Source organism: Lissotriton vulgaris, chromosome 11, assembly GCF_964263255.1.
Source record: "Lissotriton vulgaris chromosome 11, aLisVul1.2, whole genome shotgun sequence".
Taxonomy (NCBI): Eukaryota; Metazoa; Chordata; class Amphibia; order Caudata; family Salamandridae; genus Lissotriton; species Lissotriton vulgaris.
In genome coordinates, this window is record NC_141699.1 from 391,887,964 (window position 1) to 391,906,958 (window position 18,995).

At 49.7% G+C, this 18,995-nt stretch overlaps 1 protein-coding gene across 1 annotated transcript in view; it reads right to left on the bottom strand.

Moving 5' to 3' along the window:
• The window catches only part of NUDCD3 (NudC domain containing 3), a 276,981-nt gene that overhangs the window by 205,112 nt on the left and 52,874 nt on the right, over window positions 1-18,995 (bottom strand). Inside the window, exons 2-3 of the mRNA XM_086943403.1 lie at window positions 1,749-1,991; window positions 575-900 (exon numbers count right to left, since the gene is read on the bottom strand). Of these exons, the coding sequence (XP_086799529.1) occupies window positions 575-900; window positions 1,749-1,940 (518 nt within the window). The 5' untranslated portion in view covers window positions 1,941-1,991. The remainder of the gene's footprint in view (window positions 1-574; window positions 901-1,748; window positions 1,992-18,995) is intronic.

The window sequence follows — 18,995 nt, forward strand, 5'->3', positions numbered from 1 at the left end:
AAACATTGCCTACATTTCATTGAGTATTGAATGTACTTAAGCTACCTAAAAGTAAACTCCGCATTTTATACCCATCGTTGGTAGCATTTCAGCCAATGTGAACTGGCTGAACAAAACACAACTCCATAAAAGGGAAGAGGACTACTCTTCTTCCCTCTGGAATTCATGACTGCGAACCTTCCCATTTGTAGAAATGAAACAACCGGAAGATTAGAAAGCAAGAATAAGTACAAGTTCTTTCCAAAGTATCTCAAGCATAAATTGCCTTTAGATGAAGAACTAACAGGTTTCACCTGCTTTTTGTGGAAGCCATAAATCACTAGGTCAGAAAGTATGCAAGGCCACGTGCAACACAAAGGAGCAAGCCATAAGGGATTGATACTGTAAAAAAAATAAAAATTATGTGGACATTTTACCCTGTCCTTACCAACTGCAATAGGTCTGAAAAACTCAGTGTTTGATCACAAAGAATACATTTACCCCTTCCCCTCACTTCTTGCCACGCTCCAGTGCAGTCAACCAGACCCACTATCTGCTATCTAACAATGTTGAGATCACATTACACAGGTCTTGCCTTGGTATTGAAGTGGGTTCTTCGTTGTTTGAGCATTCAGCAGATCCAGAGGCCTCAGACGACAGACTGCTAGTTGCCTGCTCAGCAACAGGCTCCTCACAGATTGCTGATGGCTTAATGGCAGATTCAGTGGCCTCCATTGTCGCAGACTCAGCAGGCACAGATACTGATTCCGTCACGGTCTCTACCACAATGTCCTGAGCTAACTGTGGTGCGGGTGAAGCCTCTGGCAACTCCTCATCCAACTGCTTCTTTAGCGTCTGCTCTAGATTCTTCACTCGTAGCTCATGGTCTTGCTGGGCCAGGTGCTCAAAAGACTTGAAGGCCTAGGGGAAAGATCCTTTGTTCAGAATAATACACATAATGACTCAATCCAGCCAAGCACAATATAGGCACTAGGGAAAAGGCAGAGACATCCTAGATCAGACTATTTTAACAATTGAACTGGAAAAGCCTAGGGAACTGTCAGAGGAGCACAAAGCTAGTTAATTCTAGGTATAAATGGCTATGGAGATAATCCAAGGAAACAGAGCCTACCATTTTTAGAGTGGTAGTCTCAAGGCACAAGCCTATAACAATAGAACCTATCATTTTACAGAGGACAGATTTACGGAAAGATAAAACCTGCTACTTATAACACTGGGTGGGACCATCCCTAAAGTATCTCTCCACTGGCCTATGCCTTGGGTTTCAGTTGATGTGCTTCGTTCGACAGGCACAGCCACCATTCTTATAATGTTCCTCACCTACATCAAAATGGCTTGCTAATTTTGTTCATATTGTAGGAATATAATCTGTTAGTTTTGGGGACTTCCAGGAGTCTTACAAGAGGTCATAAAAGTGCATTTCTATGCTTCATTATTACTTTTATGAGGTTCCATTTTCAGCAAAATTCCCGAGAAATCTCACTAAAGCTCTATGAGCTTAACTTTTTAATGCTAGCACGTGTCCACTTGATCTCACTTCATGGCCTGAGAACTAATTAAGGGTCCCACACATGCCATCACACATTTTCTGGGGTCTTGCTCATGTCCTAGCCAAGTAGAAGGAGTGTGGGCAAATGTAGATATTACTCACGGCCCCATGATCTTGCTTTGTGGGTTTGGTCTCCAGGATCTGGCCTGGAAGTCTTGCTCATGCCTGATGTGATCTCTACTTGTCCTGTGGCTCTCACCTTCATCACCATGCTCCGGGCAACACCTGGTGGGAAGCCCATGCGGTCACTCTCAGACAACAGTAGACGATAAAAGTCAGTCTTGCGGTACAGGAAACCAAAGTAAATGTTGAGGAATTCCTGGATGTTGCCCACATGCTGCAAGATGCCCAGTAGGGCCTGGTCATAACGATCCGTCATGGTAGGCTCCATGGTGGGGGAACAAGTGCTATTCAGGGACAGAAGCCTAGGCCCCTTTTACACCTGGATAGAGGAAAAGAAAAAAGGCAAACATTAAATACCCACAATTAACATAATAATAAATACACAAATCAACACCCATTCTGAACACCATACAAATTATTTTCCATGTACTGACTCATCCTAGGTAAGGCAGAGCAGAGGGCATTAAAAAACAGGCACACCACAAATTCCCTTTTGTCATTCTCCTGTATAAATTGGGCTGTATAGATACTAGTTGAATCTGTCGCTGACTGGCAAAGATATGACTGTATCATTTGTTTTTCTTCTTTCAGTGTGAGCCATGTTGTCTGAAATTTTGTTGGGCCCCTATAATTTGCTCAAGTCTGGTGTTAATCTGACAAGCTTTCTTAAAGCGCTTAAAACCTGGCGGTTTACTAATTAGTACAACACCTACCTTATTCTACCATGTCGTTTTGGCTTTACTCACTACCTTTCTTACCAACTGGGAGGTCAGCGCCTAGACACCTACGGTTAGTAGTGCACCTTAGAAATCTCAATTTCATTTCATTTCAATTTACATGGTACATTTGTGGTCATGTGTTGTAATGCAGCAAGACATGAATATAATGGATAAAGGCGCAATGTAAGGCTAGAGTATTCTATACATTCCAGCACATATGTGGAGCACTCAATGAGATCGCTAGGCAAACAGCTAATTGTGTGAACTGGTGAGACCGAGCCTGTACTGACCATTTTGGAGGCGAGTATGCCCACGAACAGGAGGAAAAAAGAGGTCGGCCCAGTGGATTGGAGACTGAGGGGAGATTGTCGTAAGGAAATCAACCCTGAAAAATAGTAGTTTTTTACTTGCTTGTTAATTTTTGTTTGCGAGGGGCCCGTTCATTTTTTTGTAGTAGACCTTAGCGAAACCGATGCTTGAGACCTTTAGCAGATCCTCGCCAGCCTCAGTCTAAACCTTCCTGCTCAAAGCAGCTAAGCTAGTGCAAAGGCCAGACATATTTAAGCCATTTTGATACATTTAAGTTTTTTGTCTTCCATAATTGCCCCATTGAGTGCAACTAGCAAACATGCAACTAGCAAATATGAACCACAGAAAAATGGGAAAAGACTTGAGATCCAAAATGTTTCCAAAGATCAACGAGAACAAATAAAACCTTCACTGAATATTATTTAACATTAAGCCACATATCTTTAGGAATTATTATACCGTCTTCCTCCAGGATTGCTAGAACTGTTTTTGGGATTATACCCCAGCTCTAGAAGATAGAAGTACCTTTGTTTTTTTGTTGGTGTTCCTAAATTATTAATAATTATTTGGTCATACAATATCGTCATACAATATCAGAGGTGAAAACCATCTCTCACCTGTTGGATTAGTTCTCGACAGATCATCCTCCTTGCTCTTAAGCAGTTGCATGTAAAAAGGCAGTACTCAGTCATCGTCACATAGGTTGACATAGTGTGGATTTAGCTCCATAAGCATAATCACACACAATACATTAACAGAAGTAGGCAGGTTAATAGAAGGCTGTCAATCAGTAAGTAGACGGGTCAGGATGAGTACTGCCACCAGTGGCTGAGCACAACAGATCTTAGTGAGGCTGAGGCTACGCTGGCTACTTATCTAAATAAAAGTGATCTGTAAATGTAAATGTATGTATGTATCTCGCAGAGAACTGCTGAAATCGGAGCCAGATAGGGATGCAGATCCTGTAGCGACTAGCAATAGTTCAAGAACCCTATAGCATGAGTCCTTATCAGAATCGCAAAGAAAGAAGCGCTTCTCAAAGCTCCAGTTTCTCCACCATTTCCACCCAAGTATAATGCATTTTAAATCAAGAAACTGGGGCTTAGGCGGCACAAATACCAGAGACAGATTGAGGGGCAGAGAGAGAGTTTGAGAACGAAAAGATCAGAGTAAGTGCCGAATACATAGAAAGATGGGCTATTACAACAGCCAGCTAGAAAAGCTAGTCAAAGTTCTGAAGCTGCTGGAAAAAGAACAAGCGAATGCAAGGACAAGCTCAGCCCCCATATTTAAGGCCCAGTGCCAGTTAACAACTGTCCTTACTGTCCCAGTAGCACGAAGGAACTTGTGAAGACTATAGGAGCTGATGTGTTGGGTTGGTTATACAGTTTGACCAAGCTGGCGAGATTCCAGATACTGAGCAGCAGCTCCCTTGCTGTCTTTCCATCAGTGGGAAAAGACGGCATTCTTAAATCCAATGAATGTTACGGTGGGAGGAAAGATTATATGGAGCTTTAGTATTAACTCAGTCCAATACTATAAGAACTGTGAGCAAGTTCAAGCAGTATCACAAGAGACTTGGACGTATGAGGTGAAAAATAATTATGATGGCTGAGTGTCTATAAGGAAGCAGTGAATAACGGGGCACTTAGCAATCATTAGCTGAAAGAATGCCTCTTGGATGATAATCCTTTGGAGATGAAGGAGCAACTGACCTAAGCTCAGACTGCAGATACCAAGAGGCCGGCAACAGCTGTGGATAAAAAAGTAGTAAAGACATTAGGGCATATGGGACAGGATCAGTGGCAGACTAAGTCAGGTGAGGAGAAAACTCATAGGGGACTTGCCAGAGACATCTGCAGAATGGCCAAGAAAATTCTAAAGAGCACAGCCATCGGATCAGGCAAAGATGCCCAGCGTAGGCCCAGCAGGATTCTTTACATGTCATGGGAAAAGTCACATTAAGCAAGACTAGGCTGGGTGGAAATCAAGTCGGAGCCAGCACGCTATGCAACACTGTGGATTGGTATATCAGTGTCACTGAGAAGACCCTTGGTTTCTCTCTCGCACACCTCAAAACAATGAACAGTATTTTCACACTGTCAACGTGGCTGGGAAAAGGGCTAGGAATGCCAGTCATACCATGGACATGATCACAAATTTAAGGACCTCAACAAATATACAAAGGGGCTGATGATCTGATGGTTCACCAGATCATCTGCCCCTTTGTATATTTGTTCAGTAGCAACAGTTTTCAGTACCCATTGCGGAGGAGTAACTCCACAACATTAGACTGAGTTAATGAAGGGAGTGCCAAGGGCTGACCTTACAGGGGAATTACTTAGTTGAATCTAAGAGCGGTGAATGCTGTGCTGGCTAATTTTTAGGCAGGTCATCAGGGAGGTCCTAAGAAGGCAGAGAACGATTTGCTACAACTTTCTTTTATTTTTTTATGGAATTGTATCATTGCAGATAACAGAAAATACAACATTAAAAATCTGAGCTTGAGCTCAGAGGCATTAGCACATTGTATTCCCAAACACAAGCAGAATTGTTTAATTGATATTACATTTAGCACATATCAGTGAGCAGGCCTATTATGGTATCATCTGAACCCCACTTGATCACTGGGATTCACAGGAGTGGGATCTGCTCAACTTTCGGTCTCTTGTGTTAACAGGTAGGATCACAGTGGGTCCCAAAAACCTTGTTAAACCTCTCTACAGTTGAAGGATTCTTACAGAATCTATACCTCCCGAAACTCCAGGCTACTCAAAGTGCAGACCTGCAAGCCCCATTTATCCTCATAGGAAATAGCAAAAGCTATTCAACATATGGCGCAGGGCAAGACTACTGATGTGGATGGTTGGCAAGTGGAATTTTATGACACATATGGTCAACAACTAACCTCTACGCTGTTACAGGTCTATGAAACAGCCCGTATTAGAGTGTCACTGCCGCAATCGATGAAGGAGGCAGTACTGATGGTCCTTCCCAAACCTGATAGGGCCCGCTCCTAGTGGGAATAATGCTGCCCACTGTCACTATTAAGCACAGACAACAAGATAATTGGAAAGATTTTAGCAAATTGATTGATCCCCATGATGAACCCTGATTAGAATCCATTCCAGGGAGGAACACTTTCCTGAATTTACGTTGTTTGTTCAATGTTTTTTTTTGTTTAAATTTGTTTATTGAATTTTGAGTTTTTCAGGAATTGAAACAGTTACCCGTTTCAATACCTGAAAAATTTGTGTTTATGTGTATGTTACCATCGGCAAATTTTTGCAGGTTGACACTGATGAGGAAAATCACATTGTATACGATATCATCTTAACATTGCAGAATATTAATTTGTACATACCGAGTATTTGAAATGCCTAAATAGAGTGTTAACAATATGTAACAAAACACAGGTGTAAAAGTCACAGTGTCTCGGCTTTGTGAGACAACGATTCATGCCAACTATTGTATATCGCCGCCATACTCAGCCCACCCCATCTTCTCTATTGCACATTACTTGTATATTACTCTTATATGCTGCCATTCCTTACTGCTTGAATTTCAACTTGGATACATGCAAGAGGTGCACAGTGTTTGAGGCCCTGCGTTGTTTGTTCTTGATAATGGACTGGGCGTGCATCTTCATGATTCACTCCTCGATAGCATAACTGTGTTGGAAGGCGGTGACCCTAGGGGTCAAGATGATTCTCCTAACCACCCGGGACCTCCTCTCCCACAATTACTGCCGAGTCTTATCGAGGGGGGAGTCCCTACCGGGGAGGACTGATCGTACACACTGTCGACACACCACATTTATGAGCAGACACTACACCGTGATTCTTTATCAAGAAAGACTTTATCAAGATTAATTAAAGAGCAATACACAGCGATCGAGGGATCGCGAAAGTCTCGTAACGGGGGGACGAGGGAGCGGGACAGTCTTAGAGGGCCAAAGGGCACGCCACGCACCCGGTGCACAGTTCTCAATCCTCGAACTGGGGGGTACGGGGCTGGCAATGGGACTTGCTGTCCTACTCACTTCGGGTTCAAGCTGTTCGTGAAGGTAGCGTCGATGGTCCAGCCGGACCAGAGAGTTTGTCAAGCCGCGACGACGTCAGCAGGGCTTGGGTAGGAGTACTCCGTCGTACTCGGGAGGAGATGGGGCCGCGACAGCGTCAGCAGGGCTCCGATGTTCAGGTCTTGTGCTTCAAGAGGGAGCCGCGACAGCGTCAGCAGGGCCCCGATGGTTCAGTTCCGTAGGTTCTAGGATGAGCCGCGACGTCGTCAGCAGGGCTCGGTGGATCAGAGTCGGTTCTCCTCGAAGTCAGCCGCGATCAGATCAGCAGGGCCTTCTTGTCCAAGATACAACTGCAGACTAGGTGGAAGGCAGGCTGTCTTATAGTCATCAAGCTCTTTGATGTCCGGACCCTCATAGGCAGGAGGCCGGAGATCCGAGGGCCAGGCGCCTGATCGTCTGGGCGGGTAGTTCTTTGATGCTTTGGACCATGCGCCCATGGAATCCCAGACGCCCATCAGGACCTGGAGCCAACTCACTAGGAGGCCCAAGGTGCAATCGAAACCAGCCCCCAGGGATAGTTCAGAGGTGTGAGGGAAACCAGTTCCTCGGAAGGGGGCCGGAGGTGTGATGGAAGTCTTGGTTTCGGGTACTTGATGAGTCGTTCACCCCCCGGGTGGATCTGGGCGCGTCGGACGCGAAGGCTCAGCGGCCATCAGGAGCGGCCAGGGCTGCCGAAAGGAAAGAAGGCGGCCGGCCGGCCGCGGTGGCCAAACATGGAGTCTGATGGTCACGTGCACGGGTGCAGGCACGCGGTCTGGGGATCGTCTCAGGTCCAGTGTAGGAGGATTATGTACAGTCATGAGTGGACGGGAACCAGTTCCACCCGTAGATCTGGGGCTGCGGAGATCAGCGAGGACCACGCCACGAGGCCGGGTCCAACATGCGTCCCCTCCAGCTGAAAGACGAGGGGAACTACCCATCCTCTTGGGGGTTCTCCTCGCTGAGGCGGAAGAAGCGGGACAGGCCGTCGGCGTTGGCGTGGTCGGCACCAGGCCTGTGTTCCACGGAAAAATCCATCCCTTGGAGGGAGATGGACCAGCGTAGCAGTTTAGGGTTCTCTCCTCTCATTTGCATGAGCCACCGGAGAGGACGGTGGTCGGTCTGGACCCGGAAGTGGGTCCCGAACAGGTAGGGCCTCAGTTTCTTCAAGGCCCAGACTACTGCTTAGGCCTCTCGCTCGATGGTGCTCCATCTCTGCTCCCGGGGCAGTAGTCTCCGGCTGATGAAGGCCACCGGATGATCAACCCCCTTGTTGTCCACTTGGGAGAGTACGGCCCCGATGCCATGCTCAGAGGCGTCGGTCTGAACCACTAACTCTCGGGAGTAGTCAGGGGCCTGTAGGACTGGAGCGGTGCACATGGCTTGTTTCAATTCTTCGAAGGCCTTCTGACAGGCGGGGTCCAAATAACCTTCTTGGGGTTGGCCTTGGCTGTCAACTCTGTGAGGGGGCCTACAATACTCCCGTACCCCTTGATGAATCTACGGTAGTACCCTGCGAGTCCTAGGAAGGCCCGCACCTCGGTCTGGGTCGTGGGGGTATCCCAGGCATTGATGGCGTCTATCTTGGGTTAGAGGGGGGCCACGAGGCCGCTGCCGACCTGGTGCCCTAGATATACCACTGAGCTTTGTCCTATTTGGCATTTACTAGCTTTAATGGTGAGCCCGGCTCGACGCAGGGCGTCCAACACCTCCCAGAGGTGGTGTAGGTGCTCGGGCCAGTGAGCACTGAACACCGCAATGTCGTCTAGGTAGGCTGCACTGAAACCTTCCAGCCCAGCCAGGACCTGATTGACCAGTCGCTGGAAAGTGGCGGGGGCGTTTTTCATGCTGAAGGGCATGACTCGGAAGTGGAAGTGGCCGTCCGGAGTGGAGAAAGCAGACCTTTCTTGGGCCCTCTCCGTGAGGCCGATCTGCCAGTAGCCACTGGTGAGATCGAAGGTACTGAGGTACTGAGCCGACCCTAGGCGGTCAATGAGTTCGTCGGCTCGGGGGATGGGGTGTGCGTCGGTTCGGGTGACTGCGTTGAGTCCGCGGTAGTCTACGCAGAACCTCAGCTCAGGAACGGTGCCGGGGGCGGCGGCCTTCGGAACCAGGACCACGGGGCTAGCCCATGGGCTGTCGGAGGCTTCCACCACTCCTAGGTCCAACATCTTGTCGACCTCCGCCTTGATGCAGGCTCGGACTCGGTCCGGGACCCGGTAGGCTCTGTGCCGTACCGGAGGGCTGTCCCCGGTGTCCACGTCGTGGACGCACCAGCTGGTGACGCCGGGAGTGAGGGAGAAGAGGTCTGAGAATTGTCCCAGCAAGTGGCGACATTCTTCACGCTGCAAGGGGGTGAGGGAGGAGGAGAGACTCACTCCCTCTACGGAGCCATCTTGATCCTTTGCACACAGGAGGTCGGGTAGAGGGTCCGTTTCCTCTTCCTCTCCGTCGTCGGTGGCAAGGAGTAATCCCAACTCAGACCGCACGAAATGGGGTTTGAGCCGGTTTACGTGTAACACTTTCAGGGCGTTCCTGGCTGATTTCGTATCAACGAGGTAGGTGACCTGGCTCTTGCGCTCTATCACCTTAAAAGGTCCAGTCCACTTGTCCTGCAAGGCACAAGGTTCCACTGAGGACATGACCCAAACCTGTTGGCCTGGTTGAAACTCGACCAGAGTGGCATTCTGGTCGTACCAGCGCTTCATCTCCTCTTGGCTGGCCTCCAGGTTGGCCTCGGCCAGCTCGCGAAACTTCCGGATCTGGTTCCGGAGGGCCAGGACGTAGGAGAATACATCGGGGGTGTGCTCGGTGGGGCTGCCTCCCAGCCTTCCTTGACCAGGCTGAGGGGTCCCCGGACGGGGTGCCCATAGAGCAGCTCGAAAGGGCTAAACCCCAAGGATTTCTGGGGTACCTCCCGGTAGGCGAAGAGGAGGCAGGGTAGTAGGACGTCCCACTTGCGTCGCAAGGGCTCCTCAAGACCCATGATCATCCCTTTCAGGGTGCGGTTGAACCGCTCAACCAGGCCGTTGCCCTGGGGATGGTAGGGGGTGGTGAACCCGTAGGACACCCCACACTGTTGCCAGAGGGACTTCATGTACCGGGATATGAAGTTCGTCCCTCGATCGCTTACCACTTCTCGGGGGAATCCCACCCGGGGGAAGATCCCCATGAGGGCCCGGCCCAAGACTGGGGCCGTCACGGTCCGGAGGGGGATGGCTTCAGGGTATCGGGTGGCGTGATCGACCAGAACCAGGATGAACCGGTGGCCTAAGGAGGTCCGGGAGTCCAGAGGTCCGACAATGTCGATTCCCACCCTCTCAAAGGGGGTACTGACAACTGGAAAGGGCTGGAGGGGAGCCTTGCGCTTGCCTCCGCTTTTGCCGCTAGCCTGACACGTGGGGCAGGACTTTCAGTGGCGTTCCACATCAGCCCGCATGTGGGGCCAGTAGAAGTGGGTCACTAGTCGCTGGAAAGTCTTATCTTGGCCCAGATGTCCGGCCAGGGGCACATCGTGAGCCAGGTTAAGGAGGAGTCCACGGAAACGTAGGGGTACCACCAGCACGCGGGCTGACCCTAGTTCCGCGGTCTTCTGTTCACTGTACAGTAGGCCGTTTTCCCAGTAAAGGTAATGGGAGCCGGTCTGGTCTCCGGCGGCCTGGGCTGCGGCCTGTCGGCGGAGCCCCTCTAGGGCAGGGCAGGAGGTCTGCTCTTGGCAGAACTCCTCTCGGGACGGTCCTCGCTCTTGGCGCCACTGGGCCAACTCGGGAAGATCTGCTAGGGTCGGGACTGGTTCGACGGCTGGTCCGAGGGGACCTTCGTCGGATGCATTCTCTTCGAGGGAGGGCTGGTCGAGGACCGTAGGGTGCTCGCCGTCCTCGGGTACATCAGGGGCTGGACTGGGGAACTCAGGTTCTTCGTTCTCGGGGTTGGGCATTCTGGCGGTCATGGCCCGGGTGCTCACACAGGCCCAATGGGGCAGTCCTAACATGGCTAAATGGGTCCTTCTCTCCACCTCTTTCCACGGGGAACTCTCTAGGTCATTCCCCAGGAGGCAGTCTACAGGCATGTCCGTGCGAACTGCGACCCGCAGATCGCCCGAGACTCCCTCCCACTCAAACGGGACCTGTGCTATCCTGCAGGAGCGGACAGAGTTATCGGCTGCGATCACCCGACAGAAGGTGTGGAGGATGATCATGGACTCAGGGACTAGCGTGTACCTAACAGATGTGATGCTGTGTCCCGAAGGGCTCCTATGCTGCGCCCGTTAACCTTCACTGTCTGGCGGTACTTTTCTGTGTTGTCGGGCAGGTAATCTCCTGGGATCATCTCGCTATTCCCCAGGGAGGCTAAGACCATGGCTGCGGGTTCCCACTCCCCCTGTTCTTCTACCTCTTCCTCTTCTAAGGCTATGGAGGATATCTGTCTAGTGGAGGGCCCAGTGGGAGTGGATTTCGGGGTCAGGGGACATCGGGGGTCACCGGCTTAGTGCCCGGGTTGCTGACACTTGAAGCACGTGGAGCTGGGGTGGAGCCCCGGGGGTCCTGTACTCGGGGCGGCTCTCGTCACGGGAGGAGAGCGCGGGGTCTGGTTTCTGGGGGGACTACGCTGAGGTCCTGACTGGGAATTTTGCTGCTTGCCTCGACCTCCCCCACCTCGCTGGCGGAAAGATCCTTGGTCGTTCCGTGGGGGGTCTCCCCCTGGCGCCTTCTGGACTCGGGTGGCCACCCATCGATCGGCTTCCACAGCCAGTTTCCGTGGGTTGGCGAGCTTGCTGTCCAGGAGATGCTGTCTCAGTTCCACAAAGCAATTTGCGGACAGGTGTTCGTAAGCCACTAGGTCGACTAGGCCCTCGAAGGTGGTCACATTGCTGCCCTTGATCCATCCATCTAGAGCCCGGGTGTAGTAGTTCACATATTCCACCCAGGTGGTGCCAGGAAGCTTCTTGCACTCCCTAAACCGCTGGCGATACATTTCCGGCGTCAGGCCGTAGCGGAATAAAAGAGCGTCTTTCATGTGTTGGTAGGCATTCATGTGTGCCGTCGGTAGGTCCAGCAGGGTTTCTCTCCCCTCGCTGAGGAAGCGGCTCCACAGGCCGGCCCCCCAGTCCTTCTCGGGGACCCGGTGGGCGGACATGGCCACCTCGTATGCCTTGAACCATTGTTGGATATCGTCTCCTTTGTAGAACTCCTTTACCACATCCTTGGGGATATGCACCTTCGTTTCTTTGGGGACCACCTGCTCCCCAAGGTTTGGTGATCCGGCTGCTTCTTTTCTGGCTTTCAATTCGATTTCCTTGAGGCTGCGCTCGTGCTCGAGCTGAAGTTTCCGTCCTTCATGCTCCCTCTGGAGCTTCTTCTCCTCTAGCTCTCCCTGGAGCCGCAACTGCTCCACCGCCAACTTTTTCTCTGCGAGTTTGAGTTCACCCTCTAATTTGAGGCATGCTAGTTCGAGTTCATGGCTTCGGTCACGTTCTCGCTCGGTCATCTCCTCTGATGACCGCTTTCTCCCGGTTGCTGGGCTCCGGGTTGATTGCTGTGTTCCCTCACCGGTCGGTGTACCGGGTTCGGTCTGTGGCCTCCCTCTCTCGTCTTTGATCGGGGGAAGGGATGCTCCGGACTCTACCCAGGCGGTTAGCGCTTTCTGAAAATCTTCCTTAGTACTTAGTCCGGTACTCGGGATACTCAGTTCTTTGCAGAACTGCTTCAGCTCTTTATGTGTATAATCTTCTAGGAGGTCCTTGTCGAAGGTTGTCTTTGCACCAGCTTCTGTAGTCGTCATCGTCGCTTTTTCCTTGTGCGTTTGCTGCGTGTAGGCTCAGGTAGTGTGTCAGTGGTACGATCTTTAGACGTAGGTTCGTATCGCGTCGCTGCCACCAATGTTGGAAGGCGGTGACCCCAGGGGTCAAGATGATTCTCCTAACCACCCGGGACCTCCTCTCCCACAATTACTGCCGAGTCTTATCGAGGGGGGAGTCCCCACCGGGGAGGACTGATCGTACACACTGTCGACACACCACACTTATGAGCAGACACTACACCGTGATTCTTTATCAAGAAAGACTTTATCAAGATTAATTAAAGAGCAATACACAGCGATCGAGGGATCGCGAAAGTCTCGTAACGGGGGGACGAGGGAGCGGGACAGTCTTAGAGGGCCAGAGGGCACGCCACGTACCCGGCGCACAGTTCTCAATCCTCGAACTGGGGGGTACGGGGCTGGCAATGGGACTTGCTGTCCTACTCACTTCGGGTTCAAGCTGTTCGTGAAGGTAGCGTCGATGGTCCAGCCGGACCAGAGAGTTTGTCAAGCCGCGACAACGTCAGCAGGGCTTGGGTAGGAGTACTCCGTCGTACTAGGGAGGAGATGGGGCCGCGACGGCGTCAGCAGGGCTCCGATGTTCAGGTCTTGTCCTTCAAGAGGGAGCCGCGACAGCGTCAGCAGGGCCCCGATGGTTCAGTTCTGTAGGTTCTAGGATGAGCCGCGACGTCGTCAGCAGGGCTCGGTGGATCAGAGTCGGTTCTCCTCGAAGTCAGCCGCGATCAGATTAGCAGGGCCTTCTTGTCCAAGATACAACTGCCGACTAGGTGGAAGGCAGGCTGTCTTATAGTCATCAAGCTCTTTGATGTCCGGACCCTCATAGGCAGGAGGCCGGAGGTCCGAGGGCCAGGCGCCTGATCGTCTGGGCGGGTAGTTCTTTGATGCTTTGGACCATGCGCCCATGGAATCCCAGACGCCCATCAGGACCTGGAGCCAACTCACTAGGAGGCCCAAGGTGCAATCGAAACCAGCCCCCAGGGATAGTTCAGAGGTGTGAGGGAAACCAGTTCCTCGGAAGGGGGCCGGAGGTGTGATGGAAGTCTTGGTTTCGGTTACTTGATGAGTAGTTCACCCCCCGGGTGGATCTGGGTGCGTCGAACGCGCAGGCTCAGCGGCCATCAGGAGCGGCCAGGGCTGCCGAAAGGAAAGAAAGCGGCCGGCCGGCCGGCCGGCCGGCCGGCCGGGGTGGCCAAACATGGAGTCTGATGGTCACGTGCACGGGTGCAGGCACGCGGTCTGGGGATCGTCTCAGGTCCAGTGTAGGAGGATTATGTACAGTCATGAGTGGACGGGAACCAGTTCCACCCGTAGATCCGGGGCTGCGGAGATCAGCGAGGACCACGCCACGAGGCCGGGTCAAACAAACTTGATATAAAGAAGGCCTTTGACAAGCTAGGGTTGACCTAACTAATTGAGGTGCTTCATAGACTGGGAATGGGACCCAGGTTAGTCTCCTAGATTTCGGTACTATACACTGACCCGATAGCCAGGTTGAAAACAGACAATACTGTTATCCAACCTAAACATATAGAACAGGGCACAAGACAGGGTTGCCCCATGTCACCAATTATATTTGCCCTCTCCTAGAATCTCTGGCTTGCGCACTGCGTGCTCAGGTACCTGATTGGGGGATTCTAATGGATGACGAAGGCACATAATCTCTGTACGCGGACAAAGCCCTAATATAACTTAGAGAAGATGGACAAAACATACAACATCTAATCAACCTACTTCAAAAAATCTTTAAAAGCAAGGTTAATTGATAAACTCGCAGATCCAGGAGGTAGATGGGTAATTGTCTCTGTGATGGTGGCGGGGGCTCCGATTACGATAGTAGGTTACTACGGGCCCAACCATGACGACCCCTCGGTATTGAATATTGTATTTTCTCACCTGCTTTCGTATCCGGAGCCCACGATACTGGCTGGAGACTTCAATATAGTTTTGGACCCTATACTGGATAAATTCCCCCCCTAATAGATCAGTAACCCCCTCAAAAACAAGGGCCCTTTTGCTTGACAAAATAAAGGAATTTGGCTATGTAGATATTTGGAGATTAAGATCTGGGCTTCAACAAGGTGTCTCATTTCACAACTATAAATGCCATCACCAGTCGAGAATAGATTATATCTTAATCAGTCAGCAACTAGTTAAACAGGTACAAAACATCTCATCTCCCATTCCATTTTTCCGATCATGCGGACATCTCTCTAGAACTGGGTGGGCTGTTGAAAAACACACCTAGAGTTTGGTTATTTGATCGTTCATTACTTACCGCTCCTGATGAAATTACCGCTTTAAAAATTGAAGCACAAAGTTTTTTTGATAACAACATGGGGTCCGCTTCCCCGGGTGTGTTTGGGACACATTTAAAGCCTTCTTGCGAGGCATAATAACAAACAAGGTCTCACATAAAAACAAAATCTATAGAGAATCTGTCACCCTATTGAATCGGATATGGCTAGCGTGCAAAAGAAAATCTTGTTACATCCGGCCGTTCCCCCGGAAACTATGAAACGTTGGCAAGATGAGTTACCTACCCTAAAAGGAGAACTGGGCTCAATTATAAATACTCGAGTCCTTCAGAGATGGGAGGCCAGTAAGCTAGCACATGTTCAATATGGAGAGGTGGCCGGCAAGCTTCTGGCCTGGAAAGCCAAAACTGATCGAGTTAGAAATAACATAGCTCAAATCAACGTAGATCAGGTGACTTACTCAGCAGACGCTGACATTAGAAGTGCCTTTTGTGATTTTTTTAAGAACATCTATCACGAGGACAAACATGTTGAGGCTTGTCATGTTGATGACTGGTTAAATAGGGTGTCTCTCTCCTCTCTTTCACCTGAACAAAGAGCCACCTTAGATAGACCTATTGCGCAGGAAGAGGTTAGCCGTGCCATCTTAGACAGAAAGAAGGGTAAGGCATCGGGTCCCGATGGCCTTCCTTCAGAGCTCTATTTGACCTTGTTGACAATAACAGTTCCTCTTTTAACTTCGCTGTTTAATCAGATCTTTCAGGCAGGGCTGTGTCTCCCTAATTCGTGGAATGATGCTTATATTACTTTGATTTTGAAACCAGGTTAACCAGCTTCATGTTGTGGGTCTTATAGACCTATTTCGATTTTAAACGCGGATTATAAGTTTTTCACATCTGTTCTTGCCAATAGACTAGGAGTAGTGGCACCTTCTATATTACATCAGGACCAGCGGGGCTTTGTGAGGGGTCGCCAACTCTTTGAATTAACCTATGATCTTATTGGGGCCATAGATATGGCGACGGCGGACTCTCTTCCCCTTGCTGTCATCACGTTGGACGCCACCAAGGCCTTCGACAGGGTCAATTGGATGTTCCTGTCGGGAGTCTTGGGCAAATTCAACATTGGGGGGGCTTTCTGCAGAGCGGTGAGTCGACTCTATCAGAAGCCTATGGCCTCTTTACTGGTTAATGGTGAACTGTCAGCCCCATTTAACATTACTCGGGGTACGCGGCAGGGCTGCCCCCTCTCCCCTCCCCTATTTGACTTATATATCAAGCCCTTCGCCCAACGGTTAAGGGATGACTGTAACATCAAGTCTTTTTCATATATGGGTTGGGAGAGGAAAGTGGCCCTGTATGCCGATGACATTCTCATCTTCTCTTCAGACCTCCGTACAGCTCTTCCCTCTATAATTGCTATGGCCTGTGACTATGGTGAGGTATCCGGATACCAAATGAATGCATCCAAAACAGAGATGATGCAGTGGAACGACCCCGAGCCAGTGGCAGGGACTCAGTTGAATCTTTCTATGCGTTATCTTGGCCTCACTATTGTTAAAAACATAGACAAAATTGCAACGCTGAATTTTTCATTGATAGCAAGAGAATGTAGAAAACTTACGAGGTCTTGGTCTACACTCCCGCTTTCTATTCTGGGTAGGGTTAACCTTGTTAAAATGTCTATTTTGCCCAAAATTTCCTTTTTGTTTAATACTGTTCCGCTTTATTTTGAGCCTTCTATCATAGCAAAATTGCAAAGTGATATTAGCTCTTTTATTTGGAATGATCGCATAGCTCGGATTTCATGGACAAAATCAGGCGTAGGAGAGAAAAGGGGGGTCTTGCAGTTCCAGATCTACAACTATACGCGTGGGCTTTTCAATTCTCCCACGCCAGGATGCTGCTTAAGATGCCCACGAATGTGGAAATAGGCACTATGTTCTCCACACTACTTAGAGGTGAGGGAGTTGGCCAACAGGGTTTTTTGTTTAAATTTGGGGACCCTAAGTTTTTTAAAAAGGTGAAGCTGAAGGTATTATTGGGATTGACAAAAACGTGGGTTAAGCTAAGAGGCTCCATAAAACTGGGCTATTTTGCAGGCAGGTCTCCAATGTGGGATTCCCCGGGATGTCCAGGTTGGCTTCTCGATAGTTTGGCAACACCACTGAGAGAGGCCGGTTTGGAGGTTTGGGGGGACCTGTTTATAAATGGTTCTCTCCTCCCTTGGGAAGCTTTACTAGCTAGAGTAGGGCCGGGTCTCTCCAGATTCAAGTATTTACAGATTGCGAGTTGGGCTCACTCACAGCGTTCAACTAGGGGGAGATACCAACTGGGAGGAGATAGCAGCTTAGTGGCCCTGATGCTGGACAAACCTCCTGTGAGTAAGGAGATTTCAGTCTGGTATAACTTATTATTGGAAGAGGTTGACGGTGATTTCACTCTACCTGAGACACTGTGGAGCGCTTCCTTTTTTGATCAGGACATTGATAACATCTGGCACGCCTCTTTTAAAATCTTGTGGGACATAGTGAAACCAGCCTGGCTACGTAGGAATCATCTTTTTACCCTACACAGGGCATACTATTCACCACAGCGGCTGTCGAAATTTTCAATAAACTCCCCTGTAGCCTGCCCTAAGTGTGGGCTTCTAGCAGCCTCTGACATACAAATGTTTTTAAAAATGCCCACTCTTGCTCTCCTACTGGGATTCAATTAGTAAACTATTGACTACATCTTTGGGGGTAGCAATCTCAATCAATGCAATGACCGCAATCTTTGGAATCTTTTCGGGAGTTCGAGGCCCTGCTAAGAACCTTCTTTTTTACTGCATGTTATTGGCCAGAAGGGAAATCTGCAGGAAATGGAAAGACTCAGCACCTCCTACGTTGTTAGACTGGCGTATCTCAGTCCTGCAAACATCCAAAGTTGACCTCGCATGATCTGGCAATCCCGAAAAACGTAAATTCTGTCTTCTCCTAAATTTGAATTAGTTGGCTTTTGACTGTGGGTTTTTTTCCCCCACTATCCTATGATTAAGCTGCTTAGTCTATTTCTATTTTTCTTTTTTCTTTTCGATATACCCAATGGTTTCCCCAAACGGCATTGGGTATCGAATTGCAGCAACATCTCCCTGCTACGGTTATATTGTGGTGCTTTATGGAGAGATGTGATAATACGGAGGGTCAACATTGAATTATCGGTGAAAGCACTACCAGTATATCTGTGACAGTATATTCCTCTCTCCCAGAACCTGATGCGATATACCAAAGGCGAAAATGAGGACACACAAAAAAAAAAAAAATACCTACTTCAGAAGTTTTACAAAAAGGGGGTGGTGATGAACAGAGTGTCTGAGTTAAACAGACCACTCTTACCCAGTCCAAAGATCAGGGCTTGATCCATCACCGTTATTTATCTCACTGCCCCATCCCAGCTCAGAACCTGGCTATATGCAAATCAGTCTGTCCCTGGCCCAGTGCATCATGGGAACAGGGCAGACTGAACTACCAAGCCAATTCTTCACCAGAAAGGAGACAAGCTACCGGGGACCGGTTTCTGGCATTTCAACCTTCTTCGGCCCGGCTTGCTTGAATCCTGATGGAGCAGTGAGAAAGGGACTCATGTCTGAGTATACCCTGCCACACCTATAGTGGCCAAAAACGATTTACAAAAAGGGGGTGGTGATGAACAGAGTGTCTGAGTTAAACAGACCACTCTTACCCAGTCCAAAGATCAGGGCTTGATCCATCACCGTTATTTATCTCACTGCCCCATCCCAGCTCAGAACCTGGCTATATGCAAATCAGTCTGTCCCTGGCCCAGTGCATCATGGGAAAAGGGCAGACTGAACTACCAAGCCAATTCTTCACCAGAAAGGAGACAAGCTACCGGGGACCGGTTTCTGGCATTTCAGCCGTCTTCGGCCCGGCTTGCTTGAATTCCGATGGAGCAGTGAGAAAGGGACTCATGTCTGAGTATACCCTGCCACACCTATAGTGGCCAAAAACGATTTACAAAAAGGGGGTGGTGATGAACAGAGTGTCTGAGTTAAACAGACCACTCTTACCCAGTCCAAAGATCGGGGCTTGATCCATCACCGTTATTTATCTCACTGCCCCATCCCAGCTCAGAACCTGGCTATATGCAAATCAGTCTGTC